A 24,115-nucleotide genomic window follows, 5' to 3' on the forward strand; every position below is an offset into this window, starting at 1 on the left:
ATCTGAATTCCTTTGGCCTACTTATATCATGGGAATTTTTTTCTTTCTTCTTCAACTATTGCAGATAATTTTGCCAGGAATAATCATCTGGATTAGCACCAGTGGTCTTCTAAGACTTCAAATACATCACTCCAAGTTCTTCTGGCTAAAAGTTTCCATTAGAAAGTTAACTGTTATTTTAACATGTTTGTCTCTATATTTGATTTTGGCTTCTCTCCTCCTGTTTTCAACAATATACTTTCTTTTTCTGTATATTTTGCATTTTAACTATAGAGTGACATGAAGAGTTCTTTTCTGGTCCTGTCTGTTTAGGGTTCTCCATGCTTCTTCTCATACAAGTATCTCTTTCACAGTTTGAGAATTTTTTTTATGATTTTATTGATGATGTGTCCTATGCCTTCGAGGTGAACTTATATTCTCCTTCTATGCCCATAATCCATGGAGTTAATCTAATCACAGTGTGCCTAATTTCCTGCATATTCCATTCACAATTTTTTTAACCTATTTTCTTTCATTGACTGATCCAAGTCCTCTCTCTTTCCTTCAGGCATTGATAGTCTGTCTCCTGCCTTCATCCATTCAGTTGGTAAGGTTTTCCAATGAGTGTTTTGCTGAATTGTTGAATTTTTAATTTTCAGCTTCAATTCAGTGTGGGTCTTCTTCAGTATTTCTGCTTCTTTATTGAATTTACTTTATTCTTCCTCATTTCATTCAACCATTTGTGTTTTCTTGGACTTCAGTCAGGGCTTTATTTCTTTCTTGTTCAAGATCGTTCAAGTCCCTTTTGAACTCTTTGAACACATTTGTGACTGTTATTTTAAATTCCATGTACTGATATTCATCTAAGCTGTCCTTTTGGGAACCATTACTATAGGCTTAATGGTCTTGGGCATAGTATATTGTCTTTTTTTTTTAATATTTCTTTTGTTTTTGCCTTGGGACCTGGGCATCTGCAGTTAAGTTGTTGTTTGTATCTTTTAATATGTGTTTTTAGATCATTTGTGTTGAGTGAGAGTTCGGTTCTGTTTTTGTTGCTACCCTAACTTGGCTGGTTTTGAACCAACTAACTAGGAGGCACTCAAAGCTCAGGTTTTCAGACACTCAGTATCGACCCATGAGTATAAATGCTGGGACAATTCCAACTGTTGGCTACCTGGAGGTCACTGGTGTCTTAACAAGTTCACAGGGCAGGTAACATGACAAGGTGAGGCTGAGGGAGACTTACCACTGGTGCTCAAACTTACGAGGCTGCTTGAGCAAAGTCCTGAGCCCCAGATTCTTCCCACTGACTGCTATATGTATGGCTGTTTGGTCAAGGTCTCTGAGAGGCTATGCAGTGGGGTGTGATTGAGCAATGGGTATTTTCACCAATTGCTACAGCCTTGTGTATGATAGCTGGGGCAAAGTCTTGGGGTAGACATCAGGTTGTGATGGGGGAATCTTACTTGTGGTTTCTGGAGCAAGGTCCCAGGGCAGGTGGCACAGCAGGAGAGGGTTGTGGATAGTTACTTGTTCTTTATGTTTATGCCTTACCTGTCATCTGACACAGTCCCCCAAATAAATGAGGTTAGCAATGCTGTTCTTCCAGAGGTCCCAGAATTGGTGTGCCAGGACTTCTCTTTTGTGTCCACTCTGGCTTCTGTTCCCCAGTCTACAAAAAGCATGTGCAACTGGCAAATTTCAAATGTAGAGTAATTTTAGTACAGTGTAAAAAATGTCAGTATCAGAAGGTAAAGTTGGTAGGTTTAAGTGCCTAGTTACACATTAGTTAATTAGCACAGGAGAGATTTAAAGAATGAGACAGTTTCTTCTGACTGCCTTTTCTCTCTCTCCTGTTCATTGACACCTCTTCTGTGTTGACAGTTTTGAGTGCTTGCAACAGAATCCCCCCCCCAGTCTAAATAGAAAACACATGTCTTAACAACAGTGCAAGTAGACATCTAGATAGAATAGAAAAAAAAAAGGTTAAAAATCAGTCTTGTTTCCAAGTTGTAATGTATTTGCAGATAGTCTATTTTGTGTATCGCAACTGCTATCATTAATTAGAACAAATATAGCAGCTAAGACATTGGAGATTGGGTCTCTCACCATTGTAGACACCATAAGTTCAAGCTCAAGGTGTCCTTGAGTCATGATCATTTTAAAAGCTGTAGAGGAAAGAAAACTTTCTTGCCCTTTCTAGTACCTAGTGGCTCCAAGGATCCATTTTATATTCTCTGCCTCTGGCTACATATGGCCTCCTGCCCTGGGAGTCTGTTTGGCTTCTCTTTGTCTCATAAGAATACCAATTATTAGACATGGGATCCCTAAAAATCCTTAAAGATTTGATTTTCAGATCTTTGATTAAAATTACATCTAATAAAACCCCATTCCCAGATAAGATCATATTCTGGGGTTCTGGGTAGACACAAAATTGGGGAGATTTTATTCAATTCAGTCCTCTTGTCACAACTGAAACATGGTTTTATCTTGAGGACTCCAAATCTCTCTGTTAAACACACCTGATGGTTTCAGGGCTCCCGTTGCCACACAACATCCTTGAATGCACCTATGAGATGAATGTCTATTATATCATAATTATCTTACCCTCTCTCCTTGCTCATCTATTCAAAGACAAAGAGTTCCAAAGTAGATTTTATGTATCAAAGGCAGAATTTATCACCAGTTCTTTATGTGGCTGTGGTGGTTTGGAGCTGCATCCTGGACCTGTTTCTGTGAGTTCTCGAGCTAGATGGAAACAGCAGCTATTAGTCTCTAAAGGTCTTAGATGCAGGAGAAAATGGGGAGAGCTGTCCCTGGGCATCTCCACCAGTTCTCCCCAAGTTTCTATGTCCACAGTCCCATGCTCTGTTTCAGAAGCCTGCAAAATAACTTTTCTGTGGTCCTCCAGCTTCTCTTTTCAGGCCTTGATTTTCCTAACTTCGGCTATGATTATATAATATATTATTTCTTTAATACATTCCTTGGCACATTACGCTTACAAAGGTTCTGCTTATCAAACCTTGGCTGATACATATAAAAACTGATACAGCAGTTTCCATGAGAATGTAAATTCTATAAAGAACATCCTAACAATCTTTTAGTACACTACTATGATCCTAGAACAGTTACCAGTGATATGTAGCATATACTAGGTGACAAATTCAGCTTAAATGAATACATAATATAAAGCAGATTTGGGGAGTGATGCAGTTTTGCAAATGCTGAACTCAGATCCATGTAAACAATCGAAGTATGTCTTTGAGGCAGCAGGCGCTCAGATGAGAGCTGGGGTAAGTATGCCAGATGTGTGAGTAAAAAAATAGAGCTGTGACTGCAATAATGCAGGAGAGTCTACTGGATAGTGGATAAAATGAGGGCATGATACTGGTGCTATTAACCAAAGCAATGCTCAGAGACAAAGAAAACCTCAGGTAAGAAAATGTCAAGGAAACATAGGGAAGATCATCAGGTAGGAGAGAATACCAACATGGTCAACGGCTAATTAAACGTAGAGAATATAAAATTTAAAGTATGTTCGCAATATTTGGCAGCTGTCAGCTCCCTCTCTCTCTCCCTCTCCCTCTCCCCCCCTCTGTGTGTCTGTCTCTCTCTCTGTATCTGTCTCTGTTTCTCTCCCTGTCTCTCTCTAGGTGTGTCTCTGTCTTTGTCTCTCTGTCTCTGCCCCCACGCCCCGAACTCAGGTGTTTTTGAAACAACGGGATGACCTCAAACATGTAACCACTTTGTTTGATTTGAGGCTTCTAAGTTTTGGAGTTAAAGGAGTCAGCCTACATTCCTAGCTTTGTTATTTCAGTTTCGGTTGCTGTAACCAAAATTCCTAAGGCGGGATAATTTATGAGGAAAAGAGTTTATGTAAGCTCGTGGGTCTACAGGCTCAGAAGCCCAAGAGCATGGCATTGGCCAAGGACTTGTGCTACCTAAGTCCTGGAAGGAAGTGGGCAGACAAGTAGCACTTGCAAGAGAGAAGGAACAGGTCGGCAGCCTCACTTTATAAAAACCTGCTCTACAACAAACAAGCCCACTCCCTCTAGAAAAGCACTGGTCCTTTTTCAACAATGGTCTTTTAAGTCAACACCTTCTAACAATGTCACAATGACTATCAGATTTCAGCATGAGTTTTAGAGAGAGTAAAGCGTATTTAAGCCAAAGCAGCAACCAGGAGACCTGGATGGCTTCAGTAAGGGAAATTCTGTGATAAATTGAGAGAACAAGTGTCTACTGACTGCCATGGCTAATCTTCATACCTTGAGGAAGTTCAGAATCACCTTGAACACAAACCTCTTGGGATGTCTGTTAGGGAGACTCCAGCCTAATGTAACTGAGAAGGGAAGACCCTCCCCTGACCCCTGAATATGGATGGCGTGGTTCCTTGGGCTTGGGTCCTGGGACTCAATAAAAAAGAGAAAGTGAGTGGAGCACTAACATTCATCCCTCTGCTTCGTGACTGTTGACACACTGTGACCAGCAGCTGCACCTTCTGCAGCCATGGCTTCCCTGCCATGAAGGATTACAGCTCCAAATTCTGACCCAAAATAGACTTTTCCCTTCTTAGGGTGCTTTTTTGGTCAGTCTTTATTACTTTTTTTCTACAGCAATGAGAAAAGTAGCTAGTATGCTGGCCATGTACGAAGGGTTGGGGAGATAATGAAGTTGGTCAAAGTTCTTGCAGTGGAAGCACAAAGACCTGAATTCAGTCCTCAGAATGGACATGGTAAGACCCGCCATGGAGGTGCATGCTTATACTTCCAGCACTCCAGACATGGAGATGGTAGATCCTAAGTGCTCATTGACTAGCCAGCCTAGTTTACTTGGTAAGCTCCAGTTAAGTGAAAGACTTTTCTCTCTCTCTCTCTCTTTCTCTCTCTCTCTCTCTCTCTCTCTCTCTCTCTCTCTCTCTCTCTCTCTGCCCCCCCCCCCACATGTTCACTGGCACACCTGTATAAGTGCACTGAAACACACACAAGCAGAAATATATGCATACACATGTTCACACACACATAAAATCAAACACACATTCGTGCTTGGTGTATATCTAATACAACCAAGACAGCTAAATTAAAATTGGTCATTTATTAGCTGTGAGATCTTAGACAAATTCAAAAGGAAAATATTTCTATGCTCCAGTTTTTCAGCTATTAAAAATGAAATGGTAGCGATTCGTGTATTTTTGTGAGAACACATATGATGATATACAAATACAATGGTATATAAAATTATTATGGGATTCATAAAGATAACGTTGGAACCCTGCTGCTCCTAAGGAAGGCAAGGTGACTGCAGGTGAGAAAAGGCAGCACACTAGTTATGGAAGTTACCCTAAGGAAGCTGTAGTTCTTAGAAATCCATAGCACAGTGAGTGTGTGTAGTGTGGTGGGGGGACCTGAGGAAGGAATGTCTTTTCTTCAAGGAGAGAGAAGGGAGAGGGAGTCTGGATACAGACAAGCTTCTGGAGTACGAAAAGCAAGGTGGGGGAGCATCTGCTTCATAGGCAACTTTACTTTTTCTAAAATTAGATAAAGGGTTCAACTACTGTTAGAAAAAAAAATGTCCCAATGACGTAGTGTACTTGAAGAGTGGTGTGATCTGAGATTTGAACTATCAGTTGTAGGGAAGACTGTAAGGAGCATATCCAAGACTAGTCAGCAGGGCCTGGGCCTGGTTTGAGATGAGCTACAGTGATTGTGGTAGAAATGACCATAAGCTATTACGGAATCTCTTAAGTGCCCACTCAGCATCTCCCGTTTCAAATGGAGAAAGAGTGCGGCAAATTGGTCAATGTTGAGATTTTTTTTTTTTTTTTGCCAATTGTAGAAAATAGACAAAAAAATAAAATAAATAAAACAGCTAAGAGCACAGGCAGAAGTGTCTCTGAAATCTGAAACTCCAAGTATAGTCAGAAGGGAGCAACGGATTAGGGGGTGTTCATTTCTCTATCTGATTCCTGAGGAGCATGTCTGGTAGCAGAAGAGCAAAGGGATGATTTGAAAGAACCAGTGCTTGTGTGCAAGACATCAAATTCTTTTTCATTAGTGAGAAATTTCTTTCTTGCCATTCCTTAGGCTCCCTCTTCTCCCAGGTCACATCAAGCTACAGCAGTGCTTCCTACCCAATGCCAAGCCCCCTGAAGGTTCTTCTGGTGTTGGCCACTTGTCTACACTGTCGGTGCTAGAACATCCCTGTGCCAGCTCTCATGATCCACCTTCCTGCTGGGTTCCACAGTCTGCTCCAGGCACAGAGCTCATCAATGAAACTGGGCACCCATGGTAAAGTCATTTTTGATTCTCTGCTGTGTCCTCAGAATTCCAGAAGGAAGCATGGCACATACCCCTGCCACTGTTGGGACCCATAACCCCAGCTTTGTCCTGTTCCAAAGATAGGTGTTCATTCTGGCTTGACTATTGTTTCTCAAACTACACTGTCTCTGGGCACTGAAGTCCTGCAAAGGGGGCAGGTAGGAAGTGAGTTGCACGTCTCCTGGAAGAAAGGAATCAATCTGCTGCATGGGCTATGGACGAAAAAGAGAAAGGGAAGGAAGCAGCGCTCTCTCACAGGGTGTGCTTAGTTTGTATGCTAGACTACACTGGAGCAGAGGTGTGTGTGTGTGTGTGTGTGTGTGTGTGTGTGAGAGAGAGAGAGAGAGAGAGAGAGAGAGAGAGAGAGAGAGAGAGAGAGAGAGAGAGAGAGACTCACGAGAACAAAGATGTGATTTATTGGTAGAAAGAACTGTGTCATTTGTATTTAAAAAAATCGCCTCTCATGGAAGGTAGGGAAGTGGCTAGGAGGGCGTCTGCACCAGTGACCTTTCCATCTGGTCTCTATACTCTAGGGTGAGAAATGGGTGAAACTGCAGTTGCTTTGCTCTGTATCAGGAAAACGTCTGCATGGTAACAGGGGTTAACTGAATCTTGAAAATGTCCTTGGACTTCAAATCAATCTTTGTTTGTTTGTTTCTTTCTTTCTTTTCTTTTCTTTTTTTCTTTTCAATACCCTTATAGAGATTATCTCTTTATAAAATTTGTACATACAGGTGATTGAAACATGGTAGTGTGGTTATATAAGAATTTCTGCAATGATGTCATTCCTTTACAAAGAAAACAATTTGCCATAAAAATATCCCTTGTACATATTTTGTTTCTTCTTTTATCACCCTTATAAAGCATTTCAGTCGTATCCTAAGTCTTAAAGCTTCCCAAGGAAGATCAAAGTTTTATGAGTCACTCAAAATAGAAATTGACATTATATGTAGTAGAAATAACCTCAAATTACTCTTTCTTCTGATCCATGCCCTGGAGACAAAGACCTCACCTCATCTACAACCAAATAACCCTTCTCCCCGAGACATACAGCTATCACCTGAAATCTCTAACAAGACCCAGTAATATGTCATCAGTTCCCCTAGCCACTCAGTCCAGAGCTCAGTGCATCAAGAATTGTTTGAAAAGACATAACTTCAAATCTAGGCGTAGTTGAAGAAACTGTCACCTGAAATACAACTGAATAAAATCTGAAACTTTTCTTATTCAAGTTCCCAGTGTTGAAATCTCCCCCTGGTGGATTTTAAGAGTATGTGTTTTCATAAGTAGAGTGAGACCTTTTCAAGAAAATAAATGCTGAAACATTACAGGTGTGAAATTGGTTCTATCGATTCTAAGATATTGTAGTTATTTAAAAGCTTCTCATCAAAAGAATTGTAAAAGGAAAATATGGTAATTTGAGTTTACATTAGTGTTATATGCATGTGTGAATACAGAATTTCTAATCATTCCCACTTAAGTTACTACTCTTTAGTGAATTTGAGGCATAATGGACTAAACATGCTAATTTCCCACTTTAGTGAACAGAGGCATAATGTTTCAATCAGGGAGAAGTGTGTTCCTTCTCCAGTGACTCTGCCATCTGCCTATCATCATCATGGCTATAGCTGTCAGTCAAATCAATGAAAGTCCAAGTAGAAAGTCCCTAGGCCACTTACAATGTGCATATACTTGAGCTAGGGCAGTGATTCTCAATCTGTGGGTCATGAACCCTTTGGGGGTCAAAGGATCCTTTCACAGGGGTCACCTAAGAGCATCAGAAAGCACAGATATTTACATTATGATTCATAACAGTAGCAAAATTACAGTTATGAAGTAGAAACAAAATAATTTTATGGTTGGGGGTCACCACAACCTCAGGAACCATAGTGAAGGGTTGCAGCAGCAGAAAGGTTGAGAACCTCTACTCTAGGGGATTCATTGTGTTAACTGATTTTTTTTTTTCCAGGAGCGATGCTTCTTTGTTACTGGGCATACATCTTGGCTCTGATTTCGTGGAGTCCCGACGAGCCATTTCCAAGCCATTCTCGGCATTTTGCCTTCTCTCTGGTGTCTCAGCTCACCCATTACGAAATACACATTTGCTGGAGAAGGGGCAAAGGTGAGATATGAAAGGAGCACAAGAATCAATTAGAAAAGGCTATGCAGAAATTCTCTTATGAGAGGAAGCAGGCAGCAAGGCCAGGGACTTGAACACAGATGATGCAAAGCTGTCTCCTTGCACTGACCACACAACCAATGCAGAGGTGAGGAACAGGTCAGCAGTCTATGGATAATGAAGTTTCTTTGGCAAATACATTCCCATGCTTCATCAGTCTCGCATTTCTTAAAATATTGCTATGGTTGATTTTTTTTTCCAAAATTTATTCAATACTTACAATTATAGGATTATGTGGTACCTTTCATGTTTCAGATAAATAGAGGCGACTGTTAGATTCATTGAGAAATGCAAGAAACTCGGGAGTAACTGAAATTTGCTGTTTATGTGATTTCTTGGCATGAGACCTATCTTTTGATGGTGTGAGAGATGAGAACTCGGCAGTGTGACATGGTCATTCTGATTACACGCCCTGCGGTAGACAGCTAAAGTCAAACCCAAGCCCCGTGCCCTTTAGTTGTCTTACTTGGACCAGTTACTTAGCCTCTCTGGGTTGCAGTTTCTCATCTACAAAATGGAAGCAGCCCATCAAAACATCCATACAGTGTAGCTGAAAGGATTAAGGACAGTGTCTTAGAGTTTCTGTAGCTGTGATAAAACACCATGACCAAAAGCAACTTGTGGAAAAAAGGATTTATTTCATCTTTTAACTCTGAGGTCACAATCTATCACTAAGGAGAAGTCAGGGCAGGAACTCAAAACAAGAATCTGGAGGCAAGAATTGAAAAAGAAGCCATTGAGGAATGCTGCTTGCTGACTTGCTCTACATGTCTTGTCAGCCTGCTTTCTTATATCACCCAGGACCTTGGGTCTAGGGGTGGCACCACCTATAGTGGGCTGGCCTCTTCCACATTCATCATTAATCAAGAAAATGTCCTACAGACTTGCCTACAGGCAAGCTAATGGAGGGTTTTGTTTGTTTCTTTGTTTGTTTCATTTGAGGTTCCTCTTCCCAGATAACTCTAACTTGTATCAAGTTGACAAAAGTCTAGCCAGGATAGACGCTAAAACTATTCACACAGACCATAGCTTCTTTTTCTCATATGCTTAACAGTATCATTTTCAGACATTATTTTAAAATTTCTTACTAAATTGAACTGATTTCTCATTCAACTGAAGTCTTTGTCTCTGTCCAGTAGGGAAGAAGGCAGAGGTTAATTTTTCATTTCTTTGTACTTTTTTAAAAAATCACATCTTCTTCACTACGTTAACTGTCTTCAACTCCTGCAGAGGCGTGAGAAGAACATTGATGGATGGGACAATTCCTCTTTGAGCCAAGCAGTCATTATCCTGTCTGCATTGGCACCCTCTGGCTTTGACATGTTCTCTCCTCAATTGTGCTATGAGTTGGGAAACATTTTGCTCTCCATCCCTTTTCCAAAGTCCCCTTCCATCAGCCTCTATACCCACTCAACTCCTGCTGTGATTCACAAACTTCCTGTCTGTCCAAGTCACTTCCTGATGCCACCTGTCTGCCTGGAATACTGGAGTTTCATTTTCCTCTACCTAAGGTGAGGGAGGAGAGCACGGCCTCTGCCTGCTCTCTGTGGGGGTCAAGTCCATCACTCTAATAATGAGCTTCTTCCTTATCTTTAAATTATCTAGGTGAGAGTGAGACAGCATTTCCCGGGTCTTCTCCCATCCCAGGAGGCACCATCATGCTCTGGGGGTGATTTTCTGAAAGCCCCCGTAATTCATTGGTGGTATAAGCAATGACATCTATCTTCCTTCCTAGGAGAAAAAAACAGTGCTTTCAAACTATCTCTAACAAACAGCTTGTCTTTTAATCTTTCTTTCTACTCTTACAAGTGAGTAAAGGTTGGAGAGAAGTGGAATAACAACTATGGAAGGTGAATATAGTTTCCATAATGATCATCTTGAAGGCTTCACTAGAATCTAAGGCAGATTGTGTCTTTGTAACTTTCACACAGTTAGGTTGAACTGGTGAGCATGGTGGTCAGACAAAAATCCTTATGATGTGGGTAGACTAAACTGACTTTGGTTTGATTTTGATAAGGGTGATTAACACTAGTTACTTAAGCTGAAGATGTGGCATGTCCAAACACCCCAGAATAGAATGTAGTTCACTGTATTGAATTATAGAACTGGCTGCATAAGAAGGAGGGAAATTAAAGGATAAGTCACTTATCTACAGTAATTGCTCAATAATTAAAAAAAAAATTGCTCAAGAATTAAAAATATCAAATGCCAGATTTCCTGTTATTAAATTTTTGAGCCATAGGGGAAAATCGACTTCTTAAATTTTTTTGGTAGCTCAACGACAATGTTACACTGCAATCTATACTTTATAGACATTAGTTTGTGATATCTAAATGCTTTTATGATGCCCAGTATATATCAATATTCTAAACATGCCATATGTTTATTCTGCTTAAGTACTCTACCAAGCAGTTGCACAACTATCTCCAGTTTATGAATGAAGAAGCTGGAGCACAAAGAGATCAACCACCTGCACAGGATGAATAGATAAGACGTGTAGCCCAGTACTGCAACACAATGATTGCTTTCTTAAATCCCTTCATGTGATTCACATCGCCACAGCTATCTTGTGAGGTGGGAGCTACAGACTGACAAGGAGTCAGTTGGCCATCGAGCTGAGTGAACCCTTCAGTCCTTGTTTCTGTTCTATCGACCACTTTCAGCTCTGTACATTTTGTTGGTTAATCTATTTGCATCGTAATATGTTAATTTTTAGTATTAGAATAACACTAATAATTATTAGTGTTATTTTTACTGACAGTCAAAATAATTAAGGAGGAAATTAATGAACAAATGCTTTGTTAAATAGGGCAGACACTTATGGCCCAGAGCTGCTTTTTTTTAAACTATTTTTTTAAATCTTTCATTACCTTTACCTTAAAAGGCAACACATAGTCATATCTGAACAAATAGAAAATCTCTACAGAAAGGAAAAGAAAACACTCATGATCCAACCACCTGATGAAAACCACTATGGATATCTTCGTCACTGTCCTTCCAGGCCTCTACATACCTGGGTGGGGGCTGTTTGCACCCATTGTTATGTGTCTATTACTCCTATCTGAGTGAAGTACAATATCCTGTTTTGGAATAAGAAGCATCAAGATGATCAGGAAAAGCCACAGTCACCGATGTGGCTTCCTCTCTCCAGCTCCTCACTGGCCTGGGTAAGCATCAGTGATTAAAGTTATTTTGTTTGCTTTGCCTGTTTGATTACCCTTCAAGTTATAAAATCAAGCTTATAATCTGTTAAATAAAACATATATGTCAATCATATTCATTAAGACCTAGGAGGACAAAGTCCAAAGTAGCCTCTTCAGGATCTGTACCCTGAGACCTGACCCATCTGTAACCTATTGACTTGTATTTCCACCCTAGACTCTATCCCCCACAGTAAGCAATACCATGTACACTAGCGTAGATATCTTGGCCTCATGGTCACACTCACACCTCCTCTGCATCATCCTTTCCTGAACAGTTACCACTTGATTTAGGCATAGAAGTTCTGGACCTACCATGTGACCAGCCCTCTCTGTCCTTGGAAAAGAGCTTGAGCTCTCCAGGTAAGGAATCCTGGGATCATTAAGGATGCCATTTTGAATCTAGTTCAGATGGGGGCTTCCAGGTTCTGATTGGAAATTTGTAGTTGTACCTGGGAACTTCTGTTGTTCTGAGCAGATAGATCATGAGCTTCATGAGCTCTCTGTAGGAGACAATGATTAAAAGGAACCAACCACAATTTGTACCCAGAATGTTTAAAAATATATATTATTATTTCATTGTATGAGTATTTCCTTCCTGTATGTCTGCGTACCACGTGTGTGCATGGTGCCCATGGAGGCTAGAAGAGGGCAGATCTCCTGGAGTTCCTGATGGTTGTGAGCACAATGTGGGTGCTGAGAATTAAACCCTAGCCCTCTACAAGAGCAACAGATACTCCTCACTGCTAAGCTACCTCTCCAGACTCCCAGATGTGTTCTAACTTCTGGTTGTAGTGAGACAAAATAAACACAAGAGGGGCAATGGGGCATCACCTCAGTGTGCCTGAACCTACATGTCCCCATTGCTCTCTGTTGCTGTGATACACACTGACCAAAAACAGCTTGGGGAGGTATTGGTGAAATTATTAAGGCCACTCCATGTAGTTAAAAGGAGATTTATTTAATGGCGTAACTTACAAATTAAGGGATAGGTAGGTCGCGGGGTCTGGGGAAGGTGTATCGCAGTCCAGCGGTGTTCTCTGGAGCTCTGCTTGACCCACCTCCACCAGGATCCCGGAGCAGAGAGAGAGCTGGCTGGCCCATCCAGATCTCAGGTCTCCAGGCGCCTCCCTTGGCCCTGCCTTGTAGGCGTGACAGTTGCCGAAGTCTCAATGGGGGTTGGAACTTCCAGATCAAAACTGGAATGGCTACCCACTACAGGGAGGAAGGAAGTCATTTGGCTTAGAGGTTAGACTCTACAATTCAGGGAAACCAAGGCAGGAATTTGAAGCAGGAACTGAAACAGAGACTGCTGAGGGGTGCTGCTTACTGACTGTAAGGGTGACATTCAGCTCCCTTTCTCATACAGCCCAGGTCCACCTGCCTAAGGTCCAAAGTGGAGTGGGCCCTTCTACATCAATTAGCAATCAAGAAAGTACCCCCCACAGACATCCCCACAGGTCAATATGATGCAGCAAATTTCTTAACAGAGGGACTCTCTTTCCAGGTGTGCCAACTTGACAAAAACCACACTACACCTGCAGGTATCTACACGGTAGCTACACACATGCTATACTTCCGGCTGGAGCAACCCCCACCCCCAAATGTGTGCTCCTTTATCTTCACATCTTTGAGGGGCAGTCGAGCATCACTTTTTTTTCCTTTTGGTCTAACCCTGTCAAGTATGCCCACACCTACACCACTCTGCAGCACGCGTATCTTTTTCCTTCTTAGATATATTACTAAACGCAGCTACAATACCTGTTTTTCTACCTCTTTCCTCTTCCTTCTTCATGAGAATAAGAATTTGGTGAACCTTTTTGCCACTCCAAAAAGTAACTCAAAACAGTGCCTGTCACCTAGTGGGCATCCAATGAATTTTTTTATTACGTTAATGAACTAATTGCCAAGTTATATTTACAACTGCATTATTCATGCATAATGGAATTTGGAAATTAATTTCCAGTTACTTCTAATAAAGAAATAAGGACAAAAATATGGACATACCCCCATGCAGCTATGAAATTAAGTCTATTCTGCTCTAGTGTCAATTTTGTACCCATAATAGTATCAAAACATAAAAGTAAGTTAATATAAGAAACAAGGTCCTAGACCAAAGGCAGAAGCCATGAAAACTTGACTGATCTAGATAGTACACAAAAAGCTGTTTTTCTAACTAGTCAGGTGACTCCACTGGGCTTTCATGTTTTCTGACCTCTCTCTGGATAAGGGCAAAACCAGAATGTCACGGGAGCTGCTTCCGCCTGTCTTCCTATGCTGTGTGGGAAAGGAGGGCAGAGGCACCTCAATGCTTTAGGACACCTGAATGTAACAGTGATTTGGCTGGTATAACCTGGCCCAGACTCCCGTTTTAACATATTTAAGATGGGCACAAAGTGGCAGTACCAAAAGAGTACTGCCAATTTAAGCTTCCTTCTGCAAAACTGTCTTCTCTTCCACACTCAGCCCTTTGCCTGGCTTTGTGTTCTTTCTTTTGGCTGGCGAATCTGATTGACACCTGTGGCCTGCTCTGAAAGAACAGCCAATTCTTAAGGAATGGGTAAGTTGCTGTAAGTATTTAAGTGCTCTGAGCAGAATCAAACATCATTTGAGGCATCAAAAGAAATAAAAATGTGGCTTTGTTACTTTGAAAGCATTTTTTCTTTTGTGATTGCCACTGGGTGGTGGGGGGAGACAAATAATAGTAAAAGAAAGGTTTGAATAAAATTGTTGAAACTAATGCTACCCATCTTAAAGTCCTTAAATAACAAAAGCTTTATTACAGAAAAAAAATGTATTCTTGCTAAGAACTATTCAAAGTAGTACAGGTGGCATGTGGCCATTTCTATTCCATTATTTATCCATTAATAATAATGAATACTTTTGTATATGTGTTGAATGTGTGTGTTCTTAGAAGCATTATTCAGCAGCAGAGAATCCATAGGGAAGAATGAGCTGTTACACCGTACGTGTCTTTTCTGAAAGCACAAAAGAGACTCTACCACGCTGTTTCACAGAAGAGGCAATAGGAAAATCAGCAGGCCAGTGGGTTTGCTAAGATTGGTGATGAACTTCACCACAGGCTGCCTGGGCTGCTGTGAAGTGATTGGGCATCCCTGGGAGATGGAGTCTAAGGCTACTGTTTAGCCAGATAGCCACTTTGTACCCTAGTAACTTTCTTATTAGACTGTCATCTCATTAACTGCTTCATGCCAGATGGTCCCCAAGTGCCACATACTCTACTTTGGGCCATATTGCTGAGTGATGCTCACCCCTTATACTCAGCTTTCTCCCATCTGCCCAGACAGGTGTTTTCAAACATGACTGAGGCTGTTGAGTACAGAGTATGTTCCAAGAAGTGCCTTTGCCCCTGAAATGCATTAGAACATAGGTTCCAACTGGAAAAACCACATTAGCAGTTTTTTTTGACAGACAAAGAATTTGAGCTTGTGATAATTACTATTTCACCAAACCAACTGAGACTCAGGACTACAATTAAAAAGAAATGATCTTTCATGTATAATGGCTTTCACACTGCATGATACTATTAAATAACCATCATTAGCTACTAAAGCATGTACTACTCCTTTCCCAGATCCCTTTCCCTGCCAAGAAATTTAAGACCAAGAATGATCAATGAATGGTCAGCACTGTAATTGTTGATACAGGACATGCAAATCAAAAATTTTCAGAATGATTTAGATGCATGAGGAATTGTTAATTACGATGATATCACCCAGACATCCAAGTTATTCTAAAGACCCATATTTATGTCTTTATATCTACAATTCATGGGCTAGTACAGAAAAAGGAAGTATCTTTAAAATAAAGAACAAGGAGATTTAGGGTAGTTTCTCGAGTATTTTGCTAGGTTCTGGGAACAAAAACCTCAATAAAACAGTTTTTCTTCTCAAAAACCTTCTACATCAGGGTATAGACAAATAGATATGAACCAACAGTATGGTGTGATGAATTTAATAAACAAATGTACACCAGGTTCAAGACTGCACAGGGGAGTTTAGTTTTATAATGATGGAAGGAAGAGTCTGCTTGAGGACCTACAATTCTTATGTGGGCCTTTTCGTTCTTGTCTTTTTAGGAAAAAAAAAAAAACCTTTTTCCTCTCTACAGATGTTTGTAGCTTGGAAGAGGCACAGGAAAAGATGGTCACCAAAGACATGAGAGCTTGAGGATGGGCAGCTTTTCAAGGCCTTAGAGATATCAGTTCAAACATTAGACAGGGCTCCTGGGTCCCAACTTCACATTATATTGCTTAGTCTAGAAGTGCCTTTTGCTTTATCTGCTCCTGGGGCAGAGAGTCACAGACACAATGATGAGACATACATGACTGAAGAGGTTTAATAAAAGAAGCATGACCTATATCCATCTCAAATGCTTTTTAATGAAATAAAATTCACATAAAATCCATAATTTTAGCCATTTAAGTGTGTCATTCAAGGGGGTTTGGTATAGACACACTATTCCGAAGCTACTACCATTGTTAAATTCTAAAATACTTTCCTTGCCCCAAAGAAACTTTATACCTGAGCCAGTTACTTCTTCCTCCAGCCCTTGACAATCATTAATCTACTTCCTGTCTCTGTAGTCTAGACTAGTTTGTATGAACTGAAACAAGTAATTATTGCCTTTTGAGACTGGTTTCTTTTATTATTAAAATGTCTTTGAACTTCATCAGTACAGTATCTAATCAGCACTTTATTCCTTTTAAAGGAAGAGTAATATTTTACCGATTAATGTGCCATATTTTTGTTCACACATACATCAGTTGGTGACATTTGGGTTGTTTCTTTTCTTTATCTTTTTTTGTTATTGCTCCAATACTTGGTTTCAATTTTGAGGGATAAAGGACAGAGGCTGAAATGCTGGTTCATAATGTTTTTGAAAAATCATTAAACTTGTTTGCAAAAATGTGCCTCGTGATTTTATTTCTACGAGCATGTATGAGTGATCAAATTTTTCCATCTCTTTGTTCACATTTGTTTTTTTTTCTTTTAAAAATTATAGCCAACCTATTGTCAAACTCCTTTATGAATATGTAGTACATCATCAAAAACCCTCCACAACCAGAAAGAGATACACTTGTCCAGTTTTCTTCATTTGTATGTGAAGCCATAACTTAATTGAATGAAGCTTCTTTTTCTATGATGAGTTGCAAAGTGAATTTAATGAAATTCTGACGACAAAACTGCCTTTCATAAACTCCCAGCCCTGCCCCAGTCACTATGATCAAAGCCAATGCCTCTAAATGGTGACCTTGAAAAAGCATCCCAGAAATACAGCCGGGTACTTTGGTCAGTGGCTGGCAAAGGCATCGAAACTATGTCCGGGCTTGGCAAGGAAAATACTCCTCTAGGACAAAACTCAGTTTTGTTTTTTAAACCCAATGGACATCACCCGCCCCACACATGTTGTTTTGTATGTTCTGTTTTAGAAACATAACTCACTTCCGAGTCACATTCCACTTCAGGCAAGGTGGTTTGTTTAGGTAAAGCAATGTCTTAAACAGCCCCAGTCCTCCCAAATTTCGAATTCCACTCCAACATTTTTCTCATGAATAATTCAGCGTCTGTCGCACACACTCCTAGGGAGTCTGTGGTCATTGATTTTAATCTGACTGCCATCCTGGACACAACACGTGATTCTCTCCCTTCCGGCGCACTTAGTTTTGGAAACCGAAGCACCTATGTAAAAGTGATTGCTGGGAACAAGCAACTGGACACTGAGTATAAATGTTTTACTTTTAATACGGTGTCCAGTTTTGCATTCTAGACTGTCTGGTAGAAACAGCTTCCGTGAGTTTAATTTCAAATTTTCCACCTCTTGAAGTAGATGTGAGAGGTGGTGAGGGAGAAGACAATAACTATTTAGCAAAAATTGCAGGCAGCAAAGTTCAGAGTGAGCCTTGGGCTAAGGCAGGCCAGTATTTCCGGGAGTGAGGGGTGGGGCGGGGGAGGGGGAGAAGCTTGGCGCGCTTCAGGCGAAGACTTGCAGGGATTTTGTGGAATACAGCAGCATCCATGAAAAAGGAGGAGACTGAATCTTTGACAGGGAGAGACTGCAAGGCCAAAGAGACACTAGGCTCAGAATTCTGGGAAATCTCAGGGTCCCTAAAACAATAAAAATTAAAAAATCAACATCCATTCTTTCCCAAGCAGAAGTCTACAGTTCTTAGAAGTCAGTGAGCTTTGGTCCTGCCCGCAGGTCTTGATATCCACGTCTTAATGGTTTTGGCACTTGGACCAGAGAGGGGTCATACCTCAAGGCCCTTGTATCTCTTAGTATTCCACGGGGGGGGGGGGGGGGGGGGGGGGGGAGTCTAAATGCCTCGCCACTGATCCCGGGCTTGATGACAGTTCGATCATCTGCGCAGCCAGTCACGGTAGATTTAAAGCTGGCATGCCTGCCTGTTCAGGTCTTGGCGCTCTCCACCTCCATCCTCCGCCCCGCCAACTCTCCAGGGTACAAAGTACAGCAGGGACGCGCGCACTCGCGCGGGCGCAGCAGCTACAAGCCGCGCAGCCTAATCTTTCCCTTGTGAACACCTACATGGATTTCCAATACCGAGTCTGGCAGGTTCCGGAGGGAGTGCCAGCCTCTTCTTGAGCTCTCTGCCCCTCGTCCTGGTTTCTGCAGTCGATATTCCTGGGGGAGATGAAGTGGGGGGGGGGGCTCTAGGCACTAGAAGCTTCGTTAGAGATTCAATGGTTCACTTACTTTCCCTTAACACTCCCTGCTGCAGAGCAGAGGGCGATGGATGTGTTAAATCAGCATCCCCTAACACATCATTGTGGTCCTTCGCGTTCATAATGCCATTGGCTTAGGTCTGGTTTCCACCACTCAGTGTTTGCGTGGGCATTTGTGCAGTGGCCAGCCCCACAGGGAGTTGGACCTCTCAAAGAACGTCAGCGCACCACCAGACCTCACAAGCACTTTGCAAGGGCCATCTGGAGACATCGACTTTGGGATCCGAAGGCCTGAAATCTTCAGCTTCAGCTTTGAAGGACTGGCCAAGCCGGAAAGGAGGTGGGTGTTTAGGGTCCCGGAGAGCAGCTAGGGAAACGTGGGGTCCCTCCCATCACCAGAAGAGAGCAGCAACTGAGAGAAACGAAGATGAACTCCAGACATATATGTCTGGGGTTTTGCTTTAGTTTTTACTATGGGGTGGAATGGGACAGAATCTACATTCTTAGCTTGTACCTACCCTTTAGAAAGGTAGAGAAACTCCTCAGGTCCGTCCTAGGAGTGCCTGAAGATGCTGTGAGAGAAATCTGAAGCAATCTTTGAGTTGAGCCTAGAGGGGACTGGAAATGGGGGTGGGGGGAAGCTGGGAGGGAGGAAATAAACCACCTATGTGCCCCCCCTCCTTTCGTAGCTGCTGACGCGATGGTGCTGCTTATTAATCATTCACCAGTCCAGAGCCACTCCACTTAATGGCTGTACCGCGCGTGGCGGCTCTAGCCTCTTGGCCTCTCCTCTCCACGCTCGGGAGTGCCCGGGACCCACAGAGCTGCTGCAAGAGACAGCGCGCAAGCAGCCGCTGGGCGATGCGCCCCGCCGGCCTCGGTAGGAGCCGCGCTCGCCGCAGCTGCTGCGCTCTGCCAGGCGGCGCCAGGAGGCGGTGAGCTGCGAGCTGGGAGCCTTGAGCTCGGGGAGGGCGCAGGCAGCAAGGGCGCAAGGTGAGCGCCCTAGCCCGCAGCCGCACCGGCCCCTTTCAGCCGGGATGTTCCCCAATGGCACCGCCTCCTCTCCCTCCTCTTCTCCTAGCCCCAGTCCAGGCAGCTGCGGGGAAGGCGCCTGCAGCAGGGGCCCCGGGGCCGGCGCTGCGGACGGCATGGAGGAACCGGGACGAAACGCTTCCCAGAACGGGACCTTAAGCGAGGGCCAGGGTAGCGCCATTCTCATCTCTTTCATCTACTCCGTGGTATGCTTGGTGGGACTGTGTGGGAACTCCATGGTCATCTACGTGATCCTGCGTTATGCCAAAATGAAGACCGCCACCAACATCTACATTCTAAACCTGGCCATTGCTGATGAGCTGCTCATGCTCAGCGTGCCCTTTCTGGTCACTTCCACACTGTTGCGCCACTGGCCCTTTGGCGCGCTACTTTGCCGCCTTGTGCTCAGCGTGGACGCGGTCAACATGTTCACCAGCATTTACTGTCTGACTGTGCTTAGTGTGGATCGCTATGTCGCTGTGGTGCACCCGATCAAGGCAGCGCGCTACCGTCGGCCCACTGTAGCCAAGGTGGTGAACCTGGGCGTGTGGGTGCTGTCTCTACTGGTTATCTTGCCCATCGTGGTCTTCTCACGCACAGCCGCCAACAGCGACGGCACTGTGGCCTGCAACATGCTCATGCCCGAGCCCGCCCAGCGCTGGCTGGTGGGCTTCGTCTTATACACATTTCTCATGGGCTTCCTGCTGCCTGTCGGGGCCATCTGCCTGTGTTACGTGCTCATCATTGCCAAGATGCGCATGGTGGCCCTCAAGGCCGGCTGGCAGCAGCGCAAGCGCTCAGAGCGCAAGATCACTTTAATGGTGATGATGGTGGTGATGGTGTTTGTCATCTGCTGGATGCCTTTCTACGTGGTACAGCTGGTCAATGTGTTCGCTGAGCAAGACGACGCCACCGTGAGCCAGTTGTCTGTCATCCTGGGCTACGCCAACAGCTGTGCCAACCCCATCCTCTACGGCTTCCTGTCGGACAACTTCAAGCGCTCTTTCCAGCGCATCCTGTGCCTCAGCTGGATGGACAACGCTGCGGAAGAACCAGTCGACTACTACGCCACCGCCTTGAAGAGTCGCGCTTACAGTGTGGAGGACTTCCAGCCTGAGAACCTGGAATCTGGAGGCGTTTTCCGTAATGGCACCTGTGCTTCCAGGATCAGCACGCTTTGAGGCCGGGGGAGAGTGGCCGGAAAGGGGGAGGGGGGAGCAGGCGTGAACGAATGATAACAAGACACCAAGTGCTGTAGTAGAGCGCCTGGTTAGCCGGACCTAGGAAAGCCATGTGACCAAGGTAAAATGGAGAAATTTGTGGGTCAATTGGGAAGGCTTTCGGGCCATCTTCTCAGCCCTTCCTTTTTCCCACACAGCGCTTGCTACTTTGAACAACTCTATTCGCCAAGCCCAGTAACTTCGATGCTCCCTCCCAGTTCTGCTAGTTCAAACCACAAACTTTTAACGTCGTCAACTCAGTTTGACCCTTGCCCTCTCAAGTCGATATTTCTGTTTCTTTAAGCTGAGCCACGGTTACCGCCATGTGTTTCCTTGGGGCTGAGTCCCCAGCTTGCGCTCAACCCTGATCGCTGTGCAGGTCAGCGGGCCGGACTCAGCTCAGAGCGGGTATCAGACTCTCCCCAATCACCGCTCTCCCTTTGCACAGCCTTACTGTTAAGGAAGCCCAGCTTGAGGATGACCAGGCAACTTTTCAAAGGCTCACTTTTCCCTGGGCCCTTCCTCCCTCCGCTCCGCCCCACCCAGAGCAGAGCTAGGTGCTTAAGAAAAGATCGTGCACCTAGAACCCCAGACTCGGTATAGCTCCACCCACGTCCTCCTTTGGAGGACAAGAAAGGGGCTGCTGAGAGCAAGAAGAAGGACAAGTTTGTAATATTCCTGGGTTGTGGATATGGGCACCATCGGACCCCCCCCCCCCCCTTAGAGCTCAGAACTTGAGCACTGGGTTCCAAAGTCCCAGTGAGGGGCGCTTCCAGCTGGTGAATGACGCAGGCACCCTGGAGGGTGCACCTGAATCGCAGGGCAGCTCCTCTTGGTTTCCTCCCTAGAATAACAAAAGATTCGGTTTCTGCTCTGGTGTAAGTTGTAGGTTCAGCTCCGGCTCCTCCTGTGACAACTGCCTTTCCCTGAGCTGGGTTGGTTGCTGCAGCCCGTCTGGTCCCTGAGCAGTCCTGCCTTTCAAGCGGTGCCTAATGAGTTATGTCTTGTTTAACATATTTATTTATTTATTTGTGGTGTTGGAAGTCGTGTGTGTGTGCTTTCTTTTTCTCTATTCGCCTAACAAGGCTGTTCTTGGGAATTCTGGGGGTTTGAGGGTGTGAAACCACCACCACCACCGAACAGGAGTGGAGAAAAGCTCCCTCCTCACCCTAAGGACCCCTGGAAAGTTTCCCTCTCTTGGATTCTCTTAGCCTTTTCTCAATTCTTCCTATTTTTGCTTGTGTCCAGTGAAGTTTGAAGTTTTTTATACTTTTTTATTGTAGCATTTGTCTTATTAAAATAAATGAATGATAATTTGGGTTAACATCTGTTGGTACAGAGTGAAAGACTTGGTTTCCAGGTGTTCCAGGTAACACAGGGGAAGTGACACTGTCTTGATGTGTGTATGTATGCATATGTGCTGCTATGCACAAATCATATGTATATACATATATAGAGAAAGATAGATTTGTCTATCTTCACCAACTGTCTCAAGTCCATGAAGCAATTAAAAGGACAGCCACCAAGTGACAAGTGTGACTCCAGCTGGGATCTTTTCAGTTTCAGGTTCAAGTAGCACTCAAACTTGGAACTGAGAAATGTCAGTCAGAGACTTGAATCACTGCAGAAGATATTGCTTCCTTTTTCGAGGTCCCAGCAGAGGTGATTCTTACATACACCCAGTTAACATAGTCACTTCTGTTGAGGAATGGAGTGAAACAACAGTTGTGTCTGCATTTACTAACTTCATCGGAAATCTGAGCAAAGACAAAAGCAAAATCAAAGCAAAAATGATTGCATTTCAGTCATTCATGTTTCCTGTATTCTTTGATTTCCTGGTCTGTACATAGGAGACACTGAAAGCCTGTCATGACTGGTTGTTTAAGTAAGCCAGTGTGTATCAGTGGTCCTGGAATACTGAACCTGGGATTCTCAGATTCCCACTGACATGACATACAACGATTGAATGCACTATTGAAAAAGACGTTTTGTTCACATTTGCTTGGAGAATACCATGCATTTCTAAAAGCAGTAACCAAGAGTTAAACTGTCTCTTAGGTTTAAACAAATGAACAAATATGCTTTTGATCATAAGCCAGAAAGTTTAGATCTTTTCCTAAGAACGGTATATATATATATAATTACTCTTCTGTTAAAATAAAATTTTTTAAGCGTTAACAACAGTGAACTTTACAAACTGAAATCTCCATTGTTATCGTCTCAGCAGGATAGAACTGTAGTTGCTCTTAACCTGTCACCACTGTAACAGTAACCGAATAAACAGATGTATTATGCTGTCGCAAGTAGTGTGCTTCCATGTGAACCTTACTGTTTCCAGGGGTTATTTGAACACCCAAGTCTGATTGACACACTTAGCTTTTAGGAAAATTTCAGATTAACTTTGAAAATTTCCAAGATTGCATTTATCCTTTGAATTATTTTCTTTAAAATGGGGATCCTGGTATGGTTGTTGTTGTTGCGGTGGTGGTGGTGGTGGTGGTGGTGGTGGTTTTGTGTGTGTGTGTGTGTGTGTGTGGTGTGTGTGTGTACTAGACAGGGAGGGGAGGTGTATAAGGAGGAGACTGAGGAGGAGGAGGAGGGGGAGGAAGAGCAAAAGAAGGAAGCAATAATACCTGTGGAGTGAGTGTGAACAGGAAACAATGACCTGGGTTACACTCCGCTGTCACCACACTCATGGACAATGTCCCTGGTTTTCACAGATTAAATTACTCCTGCCCTCATTTGGGACCTCAGATTTTGTTGTCAAGTAAATAATTGCTGCTTAACATCAGGGAATGATAATGGGGGAGAAGGAAAGAAATATCTCTTAAAAGTATTGGAACGGTGGTGTAGAAAAGAAACAGAAAAGCCAAGTTTTTTTTTTTTTTGGTTTTTTTTGAGACAGGGTTTCTCTGTGTAGCTTTGCGCCTTTCCTGGAACTCACTTGGTAGCCCAGGCTGGCCTCGAACTCACAGAGATCCGCCTGGCTCTGCCTCCCGAGTGCTGGGATTAAAGGCGTGCGCCACCACCGCCCGGCAAAAGCCAAGTTTTAAGGAGGACCTATTGTATGCCTTGCTCAGTTTGGGCCATTTCCCTGCTGGAGGCTGTAACAAGGCTTGGTGGGGATTTAAAAAAAAAAAAAAGAAAGAAAGAAAGAAAGAAAGAAAGAAAGAAAGAAAGAAAGAAAGAAAGAAAGAAAGAAAGAAAGAAAAAAGAAAAGCAAAACAGATTCTGTGTTTCCCAGCAGCTTTGTTTCCACAGCAAAATGATTGAAAGTAGTATTCTTCAAATATTCGAGAGCAGTGATTCAGTATGATAGTGGTTCAAATGCCCTGTAACTCCAGCTTCATGTAGTTATATACATGATCACAAAATGACTAAGGATAGCAATACTTACAGATTTTGATTATTTTTCAAAGTCATAGCAAGGTAGCAAACGTGAAGCTGGGTTTACAACTTAGATTTGGAATATTGTTTTCTCAGT

At 43.1% G+C, this 24,115-nt stretch overlaps 1 protein-coding gene across 1 annotated transcript; it reads left to right on the top strand.

Moving 5' to 3' along the window:
- The first annotated feature begins 18,100 nt into the window (after positions 1 to 18,100).
- Positions 18,101 to 22,930, top strand: Sstr1 (somatostatin receptor 1). The gene is made up of 2 exons (XM_052738584.1): positions 18,101 to 18,719; positions 19,069 to 22,930. Exon 2 carries the CDS (start codon positions 19,417 to 19,419, stop codon positions 20,590 to 20,592), a length of 1,176 nt encoding a protein of 391 aa, XP_052594544.1. The 5' UTR covers positions 18,101 to 18,719; positions 19,069 to 19,416; the 3' UTR covers positions 20,593 to 22,930.
- Positions 22,931 to 24,115: the final 1,185 nt, after the last annotated feature.

Source organism: Peromyscus californicus, unplaced genomic scaffold (assembly GCF_007827085.1).
Source record: "Peromyscus californicus insignis strain IS unplaced genomic scaffold, ASM782708v3 Scaffold_15__1_contigs__length_86483966, whole genome shotgun sequence".
NCBI lineage: Eukaryota > Metazoa > Chordata > Mammalia > Rodentia > Cricetidae > Peromyscus > Peromyscus californicus.

Excerpts from the sequence above, each read along its gene's own strand:
- Sstr1 (XM_052738584.1), top strand. The coding sequence starts at position 19,417 with ATGTTCCCCAATGGCACCGCCTCCTCTCCCTCCTCTTCTCCTAGCCCC.